Genomic DNA, 21,444 nt, shown 5'->3' with positions numbered 1-21,444 from the left:
CCTCGGACCAGGTTCAGATCTCCGGATCCGACTCTGTCTCTGGGGGCTTCAGCGCAGGTGAGTTCGATTCCTACCTCAGCTTTGGAACTTCTGTCCCTGGTGCTGCTGATACTTTGGCTCCAACAATTTCCTTGTCAGATCTGGGGGAGTCTTCGGAGCAGGGTCAGTCTGCTTTCAAAGTTATGAGGAGGGTTTTGACTCCATCCCAGTCAAAGACACAACCTTTAATTAGATCTTCCTCCCACTGCCAGTCAGTTGTCTTTGTCCTCTCCCGTAACTCTTCCACAGGATTGCAGAGATCCCAGGCCTCAGGATGTCCAGCAAGGGACTCCCCCCTCTTCTGAAACCTCCCCAGAGTATCCCACTGAGGAGGTCCCTCAAAAGAGGATGTGCAAAAGGAAGCATCTTGACTCCCCGGAGGAGTCTATCACTTCAGACACTGACCTCAGTGATGCCGAAGGACCCCCATGGTCATCTCCTGAAGATGTCTCTTTTGGAGACATCCTCAAAATTTAAAAACAGAGTGGTGATTGGCAGTCCACATCCCCTTCTGCTGAAGAGTCAGTTTACCTGAAGGCTTCCGGCTCTCGCCCTTCCACCTCTTGGGTGCACCCCACCCCTTCCAACGTGCTTATGGACATACTCTCTCTGAAGGTATGGGAGATCACAGATTCCATAGAGGAGCGTACTCCTAGAAGAGCAAACAAATGCATTACTTCTCTAAAAGATAAGGCTTTTGTAACTAAGGATGTTGTCATAAGGCTTTTGTAACTAAGGGTGTTGTCATGGCAGCGTCCACCAAGAAGGAGCTGTCTGAGACCAGCTCCTCTTTCCATCCTCCTGATAAGGATTCTAGGACTATAGATAGATATGGCAAGTCTGTGTTTTCCTCCGTCACCTTTGTTTTTCGGTCTCTAAATTACCATACCCATTTCACCAGACTACAGAGGGACCTGTTAAAGGAACTCACAGACTCCCTCCAAGGAGCTGTAGCTGATGCAGTGGAAGATAGTTAATGCTCAGCTTGCCACCCTCAGTTTGGTTGTAAACGCTTCCATGAGGCTTATATCTTGTTCAGCAGATGACTTGAGTAGGGCTTGCGGGTTCAGGTATTGCTCTTAGGAGACATCCCTGGATGTGCCTTTGCGACTTGGTAAAGCCCTTCAAGTCTACCTTTGTTAATACCCCTTTTGATGGCTCTTCTCTTTATGGACTTAAAGTGAAAGAAATGCTCCCCAGGTGTGAATAGGGAAGCAAGACCTTGTCTGTCATTGGAGTACGTTTTCCCACACTTACCAGACGTTTTCCAAACGGTCAGAGAGGTAGTGGGAAAACGTGGCTCAGGAAATCCCAAAGGTCTTTTCATGACAACACAAAGTGAAAGTTGTCACAAGGGCAGAGGGGGAAACAACAACGGTAGATGCTGCCCTCGCAGCAGAGGAGGTTTGCGTAATCAGGGCTCCAGACAGTCTTTCTTTAAGGGGACCTTTCAGCCGTCCTGAAGGACTGCCTGATTGCTCGCCTCTGGTGGCAGTCTGGGGATGATTGTCTCTACCAAGAGACCTGGCAAAAGATAACCAACAAATGGGTGCAGAACATAATATCCAGAGGATATATCACTCCCTTTTCCTGTCGCGTAACTATAATCAGATCAGTTCCAGACATTCCACCCAGTCAAAAGGAACATGCAACCTTAGCAGTTCAAAAGTTGCTAATAAAGAGAGTCATCCAAGAAGTCCCCGCAGACCAGAGAGGATCCAGAATTTATTCAAGGTTCTTTTTATTTCCAAAGAAAACAAGGGAATGGAGACCCATTTTGGATCTCAGCAATCTGAACAAATATGTCCAGAAATCCAAGTTCTGGATGGTAACACTGCACTCCACTTCTAGAAAAAGACAGTTGGATATGCTGCATAGACCTTCAGGATGCGTACTACCATATTCTAATGAACCGGTTGCCCAGAAGGTTGTTATGCTTCTGGCTAGGAGCCAGTCACTTTCATTTCCAAGCTCTGCCCTTTGGTCTCACTACAGCCCCCAGAGTGTTCACAAGTGTATGGCAGTAGTGGCAGCTCAGATTCCATGTGCTTCCATATTTGGATGACTGGCTCATTATCACTCCCACCAGACATCTCCTTCAGCAAACCAGGGACTACACCCTACAACTTTGTTCCTCCCTTGGAATTACCATAAATTATGAAAAATCTTCTCTAGAGCCATGCCAATCCTTGGTATTCATAGGAGCGCAGATAAACAATTATGTCAGCCAAACTTCCCCAAGACAGGGTACATGATCCTCAACATTATGTAAGGATGCTGATCAGGAAGAAATGGGCCTCTGCCAAACTAGTTCTACAAGTTCTAAGCAAAATGTCATCTTTAATTGTTCTAATACCACTAGCTCGGTTTTATATCAGAATCCTCCAGTGGTTACTTTCATCACAATGGTCTTTTCTGGATCTTCCAAAGTCACACAAGAATATAATAACCGACTCATGCAAAAGGAACCTTCAGTGGTGGCTTAACTCTTCCCCGGTGTCTCTCGACCACCCCTTTATTCTCCCTTAGCCCCAAGCTACAGTGACAATGTATAGGTCCCAGATAGGTTGGGGGGCATTATCTGGGAAAGAGAGTCCAAAACACTTGGCAACAACATGAGGCTCATTTGCACATAAGTATTCTGGAGATGAGGGCGGTGCTCTTGGCATTGCAAGCATTTCAGGACTCCCTCCCTCTAATAGAAATTCAGTCAGACAGCATGTCTTTAGTCTCGTATATAAACAAACAAGGCAGAACCAGATCTTACCCCCTATGTCAAGAAGCCGTGAGCCGTAGCAATGCACATTCCGGGGTAATCCAACGTGATTGCAGACAAACTGAGCAGAGCCATTCTATGGCCCCATGAGTGGTCCCTCAGTCAGAAAGTTGTGGAAGAGATCTTCTGGAAATGGGGCCAGCCTTCCTGTGATCTCTCTGCGTCACCCGTCAATGTCATATGCAGCAAGTACCATCCAATGGGAGAGTCACCAAGGGATGCAGTTGTTCATAATTAGCCCCCAGGACTTCTTTATTCTTTTCCACCAATACCTCTAATCCCCAAGGTCCTACAGAAAGCAAGCTCACTGGAGACCACAATAATTCTAATTACCCTTGACAGATATGCTTCGCCTTTATTCGGCCTCACATGTGGGAGGGACCATGGATCCTAGACCCAGCTCCGGATCTACTGACTCATCCATCAGGAATGGTTCATCCCAGTCTACAGCTAGTCATTTTTAAACTCACAGCTTGGCTTCTCCAGTTCCTGTGATAGCCAGGTTTCCTCTGCTTTCTTCTCCAGTTCCAAACATTTTGCTATCTTCCCCCAAAAAGTCTACTCAAAAATTGTACAAAAGCAAATGGCAAAACTTTGTGGCCTGGTCCAGTCTTAATCAGCTAGATCCATTCACAGCACCTTTACATTCATAGGTTCACAGATTAGCACTAGGCTAACTGCCCCTGTGGGCCATTTCAAGCCTAGACAATTACCCCATGTGAGAATCAAACCTTGCATCTTGGGTTTGTAAGGTAAACACCTTAACCATTATGCCATCCTCCCATCCCCAAGATTCTATCTTAGAATTCTTAACCAAGTTATTCAGTGAGGGAACTGCTGCAGCTATTATTAGGGTTCAGTTAGCAGCTATCTCAAACTTTCACATAGGAGATAATGGTTCTGCTATAATATCAAACAGACTTTGTAAAGCATTCAATTCCACCTCTGTACAGAAACCCTGTTCTGCCTTAGGACTTAAATTTTGTGTTATCAAAGATTGTCTCCCCTACATTTGAACCTTCTGCTACATGTGAATTGAAATATCTCTCATGGAAAATGCTCCTTTTAGTAGCTATTACTTCAGCAAGGAGAGTTTCAGAGTCACAGAGTCACAGAATCATACATAAGGACAGAGTATCTTTACACACTAACCCTTCCTTTTTATCTAAAGTAGTTTTGGAGAGTAACCTGAATCAGTCTATTGATTTGCCAGTGTTCTTTCCAAATTTTCAAAACAATGGGGAGTACACTTTGTATCTTCTAGATGTTCACAGACAGTTATGTTTCTATTTGCACAGAACATCAGAAATTAGAAAGTCAGATCAACTTTTTATTTCCTATTCGAAGGTTAAAAAATTGCAACCTGTCTCTAAGGTAAATTTATCAAATTGGCTTTCACAATATATATCTTTCATATACAATTCTAACAACAAAACCATGTCTAATCCTATCAAGGCTCATTCCACCAGGTCACTAGCCACTTCTGCAGCTTTTCAAGCCAGGTTACCATTGGACAGCATCTGTACTGCAGCTACATGGGCTAAACCTCATACCTTCATTACTCATTAAAAACTGGATTTGGCCTCTAGGAGTAGAGCATCCTTTGGTTCTGTGGTTCTTAGGAATATTCTCCCATGAGCCTCCCAAGAATCGGGTAGCTAGGCACAATGTTCCACCAGTGAGAATTAAAACGAGATTGACAACATCACATAAAGAAGTTATGTTCTTACCATAACATTCCATGTGTGTTGTCCATCTCGTCCTTTATTCACACAACCCACCCACCATATCTCCTCTCTACTCTCCTGGTAGACAGAGTAGCTCTGATTGGATCCTTATAGGACTCTACAGCCTCATAAAAAATGTGTTTTTTACTATGAATTATGCAGGATATTATTAAAACATTTCTCCTTGTCACTGCTTGAGGACAAACAAGATCTGAGGTGGTAAGGGAGTTGCATTATGGGTAGGGAAAAATGAGCATGAGCTTTGCAGAGGACCTCGGGCCTACGTAATGAACGAGATGGATCCGATGGAACAGATCTGACCCACCAGTATGAAAAAAGGACGAGCTAGACAACACACATGGAACATTATGGTAAGAACATAACTTTTTTTTTCCTGCTTCCTTCCGTACGTCTGCTTGAGTATCATATATCATGGCTGATAAGATTCACCTAAGTAGAGAAGCTGATATCACTGGTTATCAGGTTTTCTCATCTCCAGGCTACAAAATGCTTATGAAACCAAGAGAGGGGCAGTACTGCAGCTATAAATGACAGTACGTAAAAGAGCTGTGCATTTTGAGCCTTAATAGTTTTATTATCCCAGTGGGTGTATATCAAAAAAGGGTTGCAGTTACCTTGAAGTTTGTGTTTCCCTTGGTAAGAAACTTTCAGTCGTGATAGGTGAAATGCTATAAGGGCAAGAGATATAAAATTCCTAAAGATAACAAGTCCCTAAATTATCATGAGATTTATTTCACCCCTAGTATTTTGTGCACTGTGGAAGCTATGTACGACAGAAATGTCACACAAGTCACAAAACTGTTAGGTCCTTTTTTAATATTTGGAAGAATGGGTATCATTCTGTAGGGAGGTAGACACACACCCTGTGGAAAGAAATATGTTTAGGGCATAGTTGCCCTTTAAGTTTACAGATGCTGTCTGATGCACATGCCTGCTTTGACCTTCGACTCTCCCAGTGCCAGGCCATCCTCCTTTTCGCACATCTGCCACGGTTTTGGTTGCCTTGACAGAGCCATCTCCTCCCATGGCTCCTTCCCTGGCAACGGGTTCTTCAGAGTGGGGTGTGACCCTGGTCCCAAGGTTGTTTTTCTTTGTTCTGGGCTCCCACCTCTCTTTCGGTGAAATTGCTTTCCAGGTGATGGAAAGGGGACTGGCCTCTGCAAGCTATTAGTTGGCCCCTCCAGTGCCGGAGATCCACCCTTTCCCTTCCTCTAAGCCACAGCTGATGCAGCCCACTACTCATGGACACAGGGCTCGGGAACTTCAAGACACCCTTCAACAAGGTTCCCCCTCTGCAGGATCCTCCTTGGATGCTCCCGTCAAGGAGGTTCCTCACAAGTGATTGTGCAAGAGGAAGCACATGGATTCTCTAGAAGAATCTCTGACCAAAGATACGGACTACAGTTACCACCTGATGATGTCTACTTTGCTGACATCTTAGAAATCCTGAAACAGTGGGGTGATTGGAAGTCCACCACCCCTTCCTCTGAGGAGTCCATATTCTTGCAGGCTTTCCAGGCCCAGCCCTCTACCTCTTTGGTGATCCCACCTGCAGATGACCTCGTCCAGCTCATCATGCAGCATGTGTGGAAGAGTCCTGATACCACTGAACATATCCCCTAGAGGCCAAAAAAAAATTCTTTCACCTCCAGAGAACAACCCACACTGGTCCAAGGGCCTTCCGGTAGATGCTATGTTGTGGTGGCGGGCACTAAAAACCAGCTCGCCAAGGAGAGCACTACTATCCATCCCCCAAAAAGGAAGTTTGGGTGATAGACAGACTTTGGAAGCAGGTGTATTCTTCAGTGACCCTTGCCATCCAGTCCCTGAATTATCTGGCACACTTTACTCTGCTTCAGAGAGACCTAATTTAGAACTCTCAGAAACCCTGGCAGGCGCAGTCTCTGATGAGGTACAGGACAAAGTTGCCTCACAGCTTGTGACCCTGGAGTCCATATCTAATTTGTCCATGAGGTTGATTTCCCACAATACTGAAGGGGCGGCTAGAGCAGCAGGTGCAGGCATTGTTGCAAGACATCACACCTGGATGCACCTATGTGACTTTGTGGATCCTTTTAAGTCTCCTTCCTAAATGCCCCTCTTGAGGCCTCCTCTGTTTTTGACCCAAAGGTAAAAGACACTTTAGCCAGGTGTGAAAAGGATGGTAAGATCTTGTTTGCTGTAGGCGTACATTTTTCCACATCTCAATGATCCTATTCCAGGAATCATAGGATTAGAAAGATGTGGCACAATAAATCTGAAGGTCCTTTCCATGACGCATGTGGCGAGTTTTCCCCCTGGGGTAGAGGGGGGGAGCTCAGCTGGAAGATGCCCCTTCAGAGGCAGAGGGGCTCTGCTTAACCAAGGGGTCCAGAGATTCTTTCTGTGGACAGCCCTATCAGTAGTCCTAAAGAACGACCCGATTGCTTGCCTCCGGAAGCAGTCGAGGGTCATTTTTCTCAGCACCACTTTGCCTGGCAAAAATAACCTCAGACTCTTGGTGCAGACAATAATTACCAGAGGTTATCACATTCCCTTCCCTGGGCAAAGACAATTGTATGTGCTCTGTAGATCTTCAGGATGCATATTACCACATAAAAATGGACAAGCGCTCCAAAGGATTTCTCCACTTCTAGCTGGGAGCCAACCACTACAGATTCTGCGCACTGCCCTTTGGTCTCTCCTCAGGCCCCAGAGTGTTCACCAAATGTGTGGCAGTGGTAACAGCTCACTTGAGACTGCAAGGATTCCGGGTGTTTCCATATCTAAACGAGTGGCTCCTCACCACCCCAATCAAGCATCTACTAGTCTGCGATCCATTACACCCTTCATCTCTTGAAACACCTAGGGATAACAGTAAACAAGGACAAATGCAAACGAATCCCCTCTCAAAGACTGGAGTAGGGATAACAGTAAACAAGGACAAATGCAAACTAATCCCCTCTCAAAGACGGGAGTAGGGATAACAGTAAACAAGGACAAATGCAAACGAATCCCCTCTCAAAGACTGGAGTAGGGATAACAGTAAACAAGGACAAATGCAAACTAATCCCCTCTCAAAGACTGGAGTAGGGATAACAGTAAACAAGAACAAATGCAAACTAATCCCCTCTCAAAGACGGGAGTCGGGATAACAGTAAACAAGGACAAATGCAAACTAATCCCCTCTCAAAGACGGGAGTCGGGATAACAGTAAACAAGGACAAATGCAAACTAATACCCTCTCAAAGACTGGAGTAGGGATAACAGTAAACAAGGACAAATGCAAACCAATCCCCCTCTCAAAGACTGGAGTTCACAGGGGCAGAATTCAATACCCAATCTTGCCTAGTCTGCTTCCCTCTCCACAGGATACAGAGACTCAGATCGCAGCTCTGAGTGATACTCAGTCAAGACAAAGTGCCAGCTCAGGCAATCCTTCAACTACTAGGGTCCATGGCAGCATCTATAGCAATGGTCCCTCTGGCAAGACTGCACATGAGGCTTCTTCAGTGGCTTTTGCTAACAAAATGGTCCCCTGTGAATCTCCCTGTGACATTTCAGACCAGGATAACAAATCAGTGCAAACAAGACTTATGTTGATAGATGAAGCCAGATGAGAGCCCATGGAGTCAACCTTTCTCCCTTTCTCAGCCCAAAGCCATAGTGACCACAGACGCCTCCCTGATCAGTTGGGGGGGGACACTACCAGTGAAAGACTGTCCAAGGCACTTGGTCATCCATAGAGACCAATCTGCGTATCAGTCTTCTAGAACTGAGGGCTATGCTTCTATCATTGCAAGCATTTCAATCTGTTCTTCCTTCAGGAACAATTGCCATCCAGTCTGACAACATGTCAGTAGTCTGGTACATCAACAAACAAGGTGGAACCAAGTCCTACCCGTTGTGTTGAGAGGCCATGAGAATTTGGCAATGGGCGATAGCTTCCAACCACTTTCTGATAGCAATGCACATTCCAGAGGATTCCAACGTAATTGCAGACCAGTTGAACAGATGCATTCTCCTGCCTCATGAGTGGTCCCTCAATCCTGTCATGGTGAAGAATATATTCAGTTGCTGGGGCCAGCCTTGCTGTGATCTGTTCGCATCCCCCACAAATCACAAATGCAGCAGCTACTTTTCCCTAATTCCCCCAGAAGGATGCTCTTGTACATGATTGGCCCATGGGACTTCTTTATGCTTATCCTCCACTCCTACTGATCCCCCAATTCTTGATGAAGGCTCATCGGTTGAAAATCAGAGTAATCCGTGTTGCACCATACTGGGCACGACACATTTGGTTCCCCTTCCTTTGTCCTCACCTACTACAGCAACCTCGGATTCTGGATCCAACTCTGGCACTACTATTACATCCACAAGAATTTACATATCCAGATTTATCGAACCTCAAGCTGACAGCTTGGTTTCTCCACTTCTGGTGATTGCCAGGCAGAATAACCTGTCCTCCTCTCTCCATCACATTCTTCTGGCTTCCCATAAACCATCCACCAGAAAACTTTTTCTCAGCAAATGGAAGAGATTCATTATTTGGTCTCCCAAAAAAGGAATAAATCCCTTCTCAGCACCATTATTGATGGCTTTAGATTATCTATCTAATCTCCTTCATTCTGGAGCTGCAGCTTCTTCCATTCCAGTACTCCTGGCAGTAATATCCAACTTCCACAATAGTTTTAAAGGCTTGTCCTTAATCTTTCACCGTCTCTGTAAAACCTTTTTGAAGGGAGTTTTACATATCAACCCCCCCTTCAAATAACCAATTGAGCCATGGAATTTGATACTGATTCTACAAGCACTGACTCATCCTCCCTTTCTATCTGCTGACAGTTGTGACTTAAAATTTATATCCTGGAAAACCTTATTCTTGGTGGCCATTACTTCAGCTAGACGTATTTCTGAGTTACAAGCCTTATGTATAAAACATCCCCACATGGTCCTCCATAAGGACAGTGTATCACTGCGGACTAATCCCTACTTTTTACCTTAGGTTATTTCTGATTTGACTATTAAACAATTGATCTACCAGTCTTCTTTCCAAATTTCTCTAATAAAGGAGAATATTAATTTCCTTGATGTGCACAGACAACTTCATTTTTACCTCGACAGATCTAAATCCATTTGAAAGTCTGACCAATTATTTATATCATACTCAGGCCCAAGATTGGGCAAATCAATGTCCAAAGTTACCTTATCTAAATGGTTGAGAGATTGCATTTCCTTTATCAACTTAACAAGGTTTCTATACCTTCTAAGATCAAAGCACATTCCACGAGATCAGTTGCAACATCTGTTGCTTTCCAGGCAAGAGCTTCCATGGATGACATTTGTGCAGCAGCAACATGGGACTCTCCTCATACCTTCATCATGCATTACAAATAGGATATGGTCTCCAGGGGAGAGCCTCCTTTGGTTCAGTGGTACTCAGCAATATTCTTCCATAGGGTCTCCCAAGAAACAAGATAGCTAGGGACTCTGGCCCATCAGTAATGAATGAATGAAGATTAACAACATCAGGTAAGGAAGTTATGTTCTTACCATAATGTCCCATCTGTGTTGTCGATCTTTATTCATTCATTACAACCAACCAACCATCCCCCTCCGAAAGACTCGAAGGTTTGGCTATGGTCCTATCCTATGATAAGGAAGTTGCCCATAAAAAGCCTCCGCTTTTCTCTCTGTAACCTGTCCTTTCCTTACAGGCAAACTCAATATGTGGTAATATGGAGAAGGGGCACTATGGGTAAAAGCTTAGCTCAAGAGTTTTTTGGCTGGCTCGATCTTGTTATAATGGCCGACTCGGTCCCAAGGACTGAACCGACACCTATCAGTAATGAATGAATATGAAGACCAATGACACAGATGGAACAATATGGTAAGAACATAACTTCTTTTTGTGAGCAAGGCAGAAGACATTTCAGTACTTGATTGATGTTACTGTTCATAGGTTCATAGGTTGGTACTAGGCTATCGGCCCTAGGGCCTATACAAGCCTAGCCATAACAATTCCCTGGCTATTTCTCCTCACAATATTTACTTCCCAGGACCCCTGTCTAGCAGGGCGACTGACATGATCCCTGGGGTGAATTTCTTTTCTCCCACCCAATCGTCAAGGTTCCTTTTGAAGAGGGTGAAAGAGGCGCTCTGCTTGACATGTATGGGCAGTGTATTCCAGAGTCTGGGGAGTCTCTGGGTCTGGAACCTATTCCTCCAGCATGTTTTGTTCATTGTGATGACAAAGTTTAGATCCCTGGAGCGTGTGGCTCTAAGGGATTGGGATTTCTTTAAGTGTAGCATGTCCAACAGCTCTGGGTTTGACATGGTCTAGTATGTTAACAGAGATCACCTCTGAGTAGACGATATGCGACAGAGTATAGCTGGAGGGTTTTTTTAGATGGTCAGCATAGGGCATCTGCTTTAGGCCTGTGATTATTTTAGTGAGGTATTTCTGCGGCCTTTCCAGTTGTTGCAGATGTCTTGAGAGGTACATACCAAACGGGGTGTTGTATTCTGTAATGGGTCTAATGAGGGATGAGTACAGTGGGACAATGACCTCCTTTGTTCTGGATGAAAAGCCCTTAGTGATGAGGTGTGCCACATAGAAGGATTTGCTGACTGTTGTGGCGATGTGGTCATCGAAGGTGAGAGCACTGTTCAGCTGTGTCCCTAAGTCTCTGTATTATCAAACAGTGTCATTCTACTGGAAGACACAAATGCCTTTTTGAGAGTTGTTGATCAAAGAATGCCATTAAGTGGATGACCATCTCTGAATTATGGTGTGTTTGAAACTAAAGCTGGTAGAACTTTTGTGCTGCATCTTCTTCTTCTTCTTTTAGCTTTTTCCCAGTTAGGAGTCGCCACAGCGGATCACCTATCCGCTCATGATTGGCAGTGGAGTTTTCCAGTGTCGAGTTGCCAGCCCGGCTCCCAACCTTCCACAGAAGGCACACACACACACGCACATTTAGGGCCAATTTAGAGTGTCCAATCCACTTACTGCATGTCTTTGAGATGTGGGAGGAAACCGGAGCATCCGGAGGAAACCCACGCGACCACAGGGAGGACATGCAGACTCAGCACAGAAGGCACCCCAGCCAAGAATCGAACCGGAGAACTTCTTGCTGTGAGGCAGCAACGCTAACCGCTGCACCACCGTGGCCGCCCTAGAATTTTTGTGCTGCATCTGCAACTCTGAAACCAGTCTTATTACTGCCTTGTTAGCACCGGCAATGCAAGTTTGAACTTTTTACTATTTTTAGTGTTTTCTCTTCAGGCCTACAGCATGAATTGTGACTGTAAACTAGAAAAGATTAATGCTGTGAAAGGCTAATATTCTTTTTACAGTTTTGAAATTGTTTTTGTCTGAATTAAATTGCATATTTTGCAATTCTGAGCAAGTTAATTAAAAAAATGTAGTACTTATAGGCTATCTCAGAAGAGACGCATTTGTGACCACTGGGTCTTGACTTGCTAATGAAGGAATTTGCACAAATAATCCATTTTCGAATTTTTGAGCATTTTATGAATGTGATAACTAATATGTCAAGCCAAGAAGTTTTTTTTACATTTTAGTGCCAGTCTACATATATATTTAAACTGCTGAAACTAATAATAGTAATGCTTATTGTCTTTGGCTTTTTCTTTATATGGCTCACAAGTCCTGCTGTGTAATTCTGCATTGCAAACTGCTTAACCTTGTCTCTGTCTGAAGGTTCTGCTCACATATTTCGTCACTGTCATAGAAGGACATTATGCTGGAGAAGACTCATCAGAAGTTATAACACAGAAAGGATGAAATGAAAAGATTCATAAAGATACCCACAGAGTTCTGCATGTATTCTAAGCCTAGTCATGTGCTGTACAACAACAAGTTGTACGCTGGTCAGCTTGATAGTGTGGTTCCATACCCATTAATATTCAGCTGCAGTCTTGTCTCTTGGCTGTATTTATTTATTTATTTTTTGTATCTGAGATGCCCTGTAACAACATTTATTATGGCTGGTATTAAATATGATCATAACTTGTGTCTTCTGTGAAGATCTTTTAAATGGCATACTCCTGATTTTGTTGAAGTTTGCATTTGCCAGTACATTTCATGGATAAAGCATATTTATAAATTTGTTACTGGCATTATAGTGCACAAAATACTTTGTCAGTACAGCAGTGTCATTCCCAGTAGGCATACATTCAATGCAGTAATATTTATTTTATTTATATGCTTTTTTATATTCTGGGAAAATCTTTCTTGGAACTGAAATGCCCATTTTCAGGAGAGGCCTGGGGAGAAAATCTCAAAAACAAGGATATAAATACATTTTTAACTATTCAACAGAATCCATCCATCCATCCATCCATCCATCCATCCACAACTACTTTTTTCCATTTTTGCACATGGGGTCTGGGTGTCACTTCAGTAGTGATAATCATCTAGAGCCAAGGTTTATACCACTGGGTGGCCATCCCTGGTGCTGTAGTTCTTCCACACCACACACACACACACACACACACACACACACACACACACACACACACACCTATGGCCAATTTAGAGTGACCAATTTACCTAATGCATGTCTTTGGAATGTGGCAGGAAACTGGGGTACCTGGAGAAACCCCACATGAATATAGGGAGGACATGCAGACTTTGCACAAAAGGCATCCCAGCTGAGAATCGAACCAGGGAACCTCATGTTGTGAGGTGATAACGCTATCTGAAGCACCGCTGTGCCTCCCTCACAGTTCAACATAATAATAGTCAACAAACATTATTTAAAGTACATGTTTTCAAGATACTGTGAGTAAAATGAAAGAACAAATTGTAATACATTTGTATACTATCTGTAGCAGACAGAGCTAGGATTACATACTTCAAACTGTAGCTGTGGTACAGTTGCATAGGTTATTAGTCGCCAGGTGATAGTTTAAGGCAGATCTGATTTGTTGAAGGTTGTTTAAAAGCCTGCTGTGGTTTGGAAGTTTGTTCTGTGGCTTGGAGATAGATTTAGAGAATAGTAAGGCCCTGTAATAATTATTTGATTTACTAGCAACTGTTAGTTTAAGTTCTGAGGATCTTAGCATTGTATTTGGTACATGACATTGGATGAGATTTTACAAGGACGGTGTTTTAAGTGGATGGTGCGGTATTTTGTGTGCTATGAGTATCTGGGAGAGGTAATGTGCTGAGGATGTTCAGACCCGTTGAGGGTGTTGAGCATTGTGATAGGAGCTGTTTGGGAGGCTGCAGGCACTTTTATTAATTTTGTTGTAGGTGCCTTCTAGTTTGTGTTTGGTGGAAGAGTTGAGATTTGCTAGTATTAGCATGATTTCAGGAGCTAGTGTTGACACTGTAAGATTTAACAAGCTTCTTTCGAAAATGTCATTATTATAACTGGAGTATCATAAAAGGAAAGCACTTGCATACATTCTTACTTTCGTTTTTTTTCCTCTAAGTTATAAAAGATTTATTTTTTGTTTGTTTGACATTTGTGGGGTGGTCTGACTGGGTCTACAGAACCCGTTTTTCAGCAGAGCCCCGGGGAGAAAAGCTGCATATACAGTACAATACAAATACAGTATAATCCAATCCAATACAAATTACATAGAAAAATAAGGTGAAAGTGCAAACTATGTTACAAGATATTGCAATATATTACTACACGTCTAGACAATTCTATAAAGTTAAAACATTACTGACAGTAATAGTCACTGTCACCATACATGATGTAGAGTGTCCAAGAAATAGTACACAGGTAGTGCAATGTGTGAAATCTGTGATAAGACTTCCAAGAATAGAACACTAACGTATGTTTTATTTTAGGTATCCATTAATCGTGAGCTACCACCAAACTGTATTCCTGTGGACACAAACAGCTTCAGGTGTATCCTTTGGATAAATACATTTTTGTAAATGACACATTAAAAAATGACTTGTATTTTTCTGGCAAAACAATTAAGAACATGTGAGGTCTATTTTAGAACAGACTCCTTTTTTTGCAACCAATGTTATATTCAAACAGCATCCCATCAGTACTATGTGAAACAGACCGATTTATTTATGATGTATAAAAAATACTAAGAAAATGACCAAGATTCATAGACAATTTTCATGGTACATAGCAGGCCATTGCTTGGGGAATCATGAGCTGTCAGCAGTTCAAAGCTGTGTGTTCTCTGCAATGCAGGGAATTCAAATGCACTGTAAAAGGTATATGCAGACGATTGAATAATAACATGCAAATTAAACCAGGTAAGTAAGATGACAGATACAGACAAATGTATGTAAGGGGGGAACATCATCATTAGTCTTAGTCACATACAGGGACAATTGTGAGCCTGTCTGTACTTTACTGTCAAAGGGTAAACGTAACTGAAAATATTGGAGTTGTAAACAGTGAGAATGTGAAGGTTAGTTAAGTCAGTCGTGTAGAAGTATATGCTAGTGATTTCTACTGCTGCTTCCCATTGATAGGCAAGACCTGCCACAGAGGAGGAACTAGGATGTACAAACAAGAGGTCGTCACCTGACAAGTTGTTTAGGACACAATCAGCAGGTACCTTTGGTGTGGGATAGCATTAGTTACACGTGTAAATGAATGGCGATATTGTGTTTGTAATTCAGCTCCACTGTTTAATGGGAGGTTAATTTGTGTTTCTAAACTTATAGCAGGCTACTTATTACAGTTACAGGAGTGGAGAAAAGCTTTTTTTTTCTTTGAGTTTCATTGAGGAGGTGTTAGTCTGAGGATCTGCACAGGGTACCATATGAGCTAACTATGATACTGATGAGGCATCTGGGACTAAATTAAATGGTGGTGTTAGAGGTTGACATCCACCAGCTTCAGTGATCAGGAGATTAGTGATAACTTCTGAGTAGATTGAAATATTGTATAAGGCTTGGCTGATATGTGCCACTTATGCAAGTAACACAACGGCCAGCAATTCTTGATCCAAAACCACTTTAATAGCAGATTAACAAAGGATATATAATATATATCCTGCTCCAAACCGGTTTCGGTTCCCCTTCTTCAGTGGAGCTAAGATTTGTAAAAAAGCCAACATCTGATTTCCTTTTAATAGTGTCAGTACACATTATGGACCAATCAAAATTCAATAATTTTTTCAAACATATTTTCTTAATATAAAGTAGACCCAACAACCATATTATAAATATACCTTAGGGCTAACACATTGCCCTATATGTTAGTATATAAACTAATGTATATATATAAAAAAATATATAAAAATAAATGAAATAAAAATAAAAATAAAAAATAAAAAATAATAAATGATAATAAAAAATAAAGTACACAGAAATATTTGCACATTGTCAACCTCAAATCTAGATATATAAAGCAATGATTTGGATATAATAATATACTTAATAAACATATATCTTTCAATATTAGATAAATAATCTATGTTATATAAGATATATAATCATAATAATGCATAAATATATATCACAGGAAATATATTATAGGTGATCATTAATACCTGGCGGGAATAATGCACCCAAATGTATGATCCAGTATTTTTCTTTTTCTGTCAAAATGTTATCCCAGCCTTGCTGGTGACTCCTATCACCAACCACCCTGTCAATAATAGTAAACTTAAATTTTGCCGTGAGATGTTTCATAGTATGTAAATAAAGGGCATTAGTAGATATTTTGTTTTTAATATTACTTCTATGTTCCCCAATTCTTATTCTAAGTGGCCTGGAAGTTTTTCCAACATAGAATGCAGAGCATTGACACGTGGCAAGATATATCACCCAACTCATCGAGCAATTGCCAAAAAATTTAAGATCATAAACTTTACTGGTATTGGCACTACTAAAAGATTTAGTTTTATTAATATCCAAACAAGACATACAATGTCCACAAGGATAAGTGCCAATCAGTTCTTTGCCCATAATGGTGAGCTGTTTATACCTTGCCCCTCCACTGCTATGATGTTTAAAATGTGAGAACATAGAAGCTAAAGTTTTGCCCTTTCTATAAGAATATTGACAACATGTTCCCAGACATTGTCTAAGAATATCATTAGCCATTAAGATATTCCAATTTCTCTCTATCACACCTCTAATAACCTGATTATTTCTACCATAGGTAGTGACCAATCTCATAACTTCATCTCCTTTTTTATCTTGATCATAATTTTGATATTGTATGAGTTGGTCCCTACTTTTTTTGTCTGACATATATTTAGCAGATTTGATATCGAACATAGAATACCCTCTATCATGGAATCTATTGGTAAGATCCAAGCTGGCTATCTCATAGTCTTCATAGCTAGAATTAATTCTTTTAATGCGACAGAATTGAGATTTTGGGATGTTCCGGACAGTGTGGCGGGGATGCATACTCGAGGCATGTAACAGTGTGTTATATTGAGGATATTTCCTATACATTTTTGTACCTAGTGTATTATCAGGCTTCCTGTATACACTGACATCCAAGAATTCAATATTGGACCTGCTACTATTAATAGTAAATTCAATGCCCCAGGGGTTACTATTAAGGTAATCCACAAATTCTTTAAGATATTCCGCATCCGCCCGCCACACCATCCAACAATCATCAAGATATCTGCGCCAGATATCTATTTCCACAATGTAAATATTGTGAGATGTGTCATAAATTAAGTATTCTTCTAAATACGCCATAAATAGGTCTGCATATATGGGTGCAAAAGATGCACCCATAGCAGTACCTTGTAACTGCCAATAGCAGTCACCTTGAAAGAAGAATACATTTTTATTCAAAACATGCTCACACATACAAATCAAAAGTGTATTAAATCCAGGCCTATATAGGTTTGATTTCTCAAGCCAATATTGTAATGCTTGAAGACCCGCCCAATGTGGAATACTTGTATATAAAGATCGTACGTCCAAAGTACAGAGTAGCCAGTCTGGTTCAAGTTCCATCTCTTCTATAATTTGTAAGAACTGTGTAGTGTCTTTAATTCTGGCTCTTACCTGAGATAACAAAGGTTTTAGATATTCAGTCAAAAAAACTGAAAGTGGTTCCGTCAAAGAACCATGGCCAGACACAATTGGACGGCCTGGTGGGGAAGTCAGGGATTTATGGATTTTAGGCAATAGATATAGTATCTGTTTATTAGGATCATTAACAGTCAAATGTCTAACAATGGTGTTGGACAAAATACCATTTTCAACTGCACTACTCAGGAACTCATCAATTTCCTGTTTAAAGTTGGTCGTAGGATCAATGTCCATTTTCTTGTAACATATTTGATCTGATAATTGTCTTAATCCTTCCTGTATATAATAATCTATATCCAAAATCACTACTGCCCCACCTTTATCTGCCCTGACAATAACTATGTCATTATTATTTTTTAGTTCCTCAAGTGCCTGTCTTTCAGTATGCTGAATATTGTCTGACAAAATATTAAAGCCATATGGTGGAAAATGTAAATCCCTAAGTACTGCCTGTTGAAAGGCTGTAACATGCATATTAGCAGGAGGTTGGAAAGTAGATTTGAGAAATCTAAATTCAGTAGATCTTTGAGCTGTCTGATCTGAAAAAAATATCTTAAGGTTTAAACGACGGCAAAATTCCAAAATATCTTTTACAGTTTGATATTGATCACAAAAGAATCCGGGTACAAACCCTAAACCTTTATTCAATATTTTTTCTTGTTCCAATGTTAGTTCCACTTTGGACAGATTAAGCACATTTTGAAATGTGGTAGTTGTATCTATTTCAAAAGAGCCTGAACTATTCCATCCATTGATTCCAGATCTGAACCTATTACGGTGTTTCCTCCCCCCGCGTCTTGTCTTCTTACCCCAAAAGGGGTAGGTATATTGCTTCTTTTTTTGTAAGGTGAGAGGTCAGAAGTAACCACCTCACTATCAGTGGGAGAGGACTCATCACCTGAGGTGCTAGCATATGTCTGTTCTCTATTTTTCAGAATAGGTCTGGGTCGTTTCTTAGCCCTGGCACCACTCCTACCCATAGACATCTCCTTAAATCTCACTGATTTCTGAAGCTCAAAGGGACGTCCCCTAGCATAATCATTAACGTCCCTGTGAAATTTTTTAACTTTCCTCTCTTTCGTCAATTTGTCATACTGGGTCAATTCTTTTGATAAATTAGCAACCAACATACCATAGTTGGTATTAGATTCAAATTGTTTGCAAATACTACTTAGTTCTTTAACCTCAACAATATTCAAATCTATTGTCCTTTCATAATAATCTGTCAATATTTGTACAAACTTCATTGATCCTTCTTGAACTGCCTCAAACCACTCATTGGTCAGCCTCTCTTCAGATCTGCTGACCATGGGCTTCAACTTAATTCTAAGTCCACGTGGCACTAATTTTTTGTGCATATAAGCCTTAAATAGGCGTAGATGCCATATATTTGCTCTCAACCCCTTAAGGGCTTTTTCCAAATTACAAAATGCAAATTGGCATCCATCACTAGAAGGAGTGGTCTGTTGAGTACTAAAACTGTTGCTTGAGATCGATTCCAGTCCAAAGACCTGGATATCTTCTCTATCAGCACACATACCCTGCAATATACTATCCAAATTCATAATGACTATCTCAGCAAAAGAGGGAGGCAGTGGTGCCAAAACTAAGAAAGAGGACCCAGATAACTTATGCCTAAACAAGGCCCAACAATATAGTATCCAATAACAATGGAATCTATAACATATACAAATACCAGCAGCTCAGGGGAACACAAGCTACACTAAGTTAAGCTAACCAATATTGACCAAATTACATAAATCCAGATAGATAGAAAATCTTATAAGGACCTAAAAATGGTCAATGGATGAATGATGGTTCAAACTACAAAATAGAATCAGTTCAAAAATACATAACTAATCTAGTCCAATTATGTTTTTTTAAATAACATAGTCTTGGCAGTAGTAAGATAAACAATCTCTACCCTGCAAAATGTATATAATACAAAAATATTGAAAGATAAATTTCCATCTGAAAATACAGTCTCATATCACAATGACCAATTGACTAATAAATGAAACTATTTTAACATAAACTCAAATATCAACTCCTGTCAGGTAGTCTATATGAACACAACATGCTCAAATTTAGATAATGTAAAAGATACTAAGTATAAACAACTAGTAGAACACACAATCTATATTCTAATTTTAGATATGATTCAATCCAACAATATACCAATATATTAATGTGACACAGTATGTAATGGTGAAATCACCCTATACTGTACATCAAAAATAACAAATATTGGTATTATTAGTATACTAGCATATACCTATAAAGGCCTCTAGACTATACCAAAAAACTAGCATAATCTATCCCTCTCTAGCATGTGATAATAATCAGTCCCATCCAATATCCACAATTCCTAGAGCCTCAGGCCAGTCAGTATTTAAACAGAGCACATGAGTAACCCCAAATGTAGACTTATCATTGTGTAGACATAATTATACCCTAGGTTCTAACATACCTTTTAATTCACAACCTTACTCTAACACATAACATAATAGTCCTTTAGAAAATAGACAAATACATTATCTATAACAAATTGCAATAATTATGTGTAAAATATGATCCCAACATAATATAACCATATGTCAGCACAATTTTAGATATCAAAAATCTAGATATCTGGATGCAAGTCACAATGTAGGAAAATATATAAACTAATGTAATTATTTCATATATCCCTATGGCTAACCACCATATATATGAATTTCCGGCAACGTGAATGACGGAAAAACACACTCATCACGCTACCTTACACTCCGTTGAATACCATAGGATATGTCGAAACACATGTACCCAGTATAGAGACCCAAACATTTACATTTGGTATAAAAACCTAAATGTTAAGTTTAAATAACCCAAATGGTCCCAACATATTTACAATTTGGGTATTTCGTAAGCCTAAATACTGGGGACAAATCACATTATAGATGAACACATAGTAAGTGAACATATAACTAATATAGTCGTTTCACATATCCCTTAGGCCAACCTGCCATTATATAGATTCCAAACAACATGTATACCCAAACGCACACTTATTGTGCTACCTAGCACTCAATAGAGTACCAAAAGATGTATCTAAACATTTGCACTCAGTATGGATAATACAACCATAAGTTAACCTACACAGATTAACAAATGTAACCCCAGGTAATCTAATCAAAGTATAATGACCAAAATAACGTCACATACATATTTGCTGACATAGGTTAGTATCTAAATGATAAACAATAAAAAGTTGTTTGATACCAAACGGTAAATCATCTACATTCAATACACATGAATGCTTAAGTACAATGAACAATAGTAATCACTTTACATTTGTGCACAACTTAATAATTTAGCAAATATGAGTGCAATATACAGATCGTTATTAAGAATCCATAATGCCCCTCATACTTCCGTTTTTACCAAACATATATTTGAAACACAATACGTTGTCATACATAGGTTTCCACAAATAGAAAGTCATAAAAATGTCCATTCTACATCTATAATGTCACTGTGCTCCATTCGGCATATTCCTGACGTCGACCCTCCGACTCTGAAAAAGAAGGCCGCAATAGTTCCCAAAAACGCTAACGGCCTATTATTAGATAAACAGTACCTGAATATCCGGATATTGAATGTTCCTTGATATAATGTTCCAAAGACCACCAGACAGAAGTAAAATAGTATTAAACATAAACAGAAATTCCATCTATATTGCAGATTCTACGCAGTGTCATGGCTTACTGGACCCACAAGACAAGCCAAAACTTGCTTCCAACAGGACCATATTATTTATCCAAAACGAAGTTCCGAACACGTATATTCCAATCGGTAATCCAAACAGGAACACTAGTTAATAAAGTACTGACCATACATAA

The 21,444-nt window shown here is 40.5% G+C and overlaps 1 protein-coding gene across 1 annotated transcript in view; it reads left to right on the top strand.

Annotated features, from left to right (window-relative positions):
• CFAP46 (cilia and flagella associated protein 46) overlaps positions 1 to 21,444 on the top strand; it is a 3,596,153-nt gene that overhangs the window by 3,063,386 nt on the left and 511,323 nt on the right. Inside the window, exon 55 of the mRNA XM_044056880.1 lies at positions 14,375 to 14,435. Coding sequence (XP_043912815.1) covers positions 14,375 to 14,435 — 61 coding nt within the window. The remainder of the gene's footprint in view (positions 1 to 14,374; positions 14,436 to 21,444) is intronic.

The sequence above is a fragment of the Protopterus annectens genome, chromosome 14.part0 (genome assembly GCF_019279795.1).
Source record: "Protopterus annectens isolate FY-2018-M chromosome 14.part0, PAN1.0, whole genome shotgun sequence".
NCBI lineage: Eukaryota > Metazoa > Chordata > Ceratodontiformes > Protopteridae > Protopterus > Protopterus annectens.
Note: the sequence above shows the minus strand (reverse complement) of the source record. Positions and strands in the feature narration are given on the sequence as shown.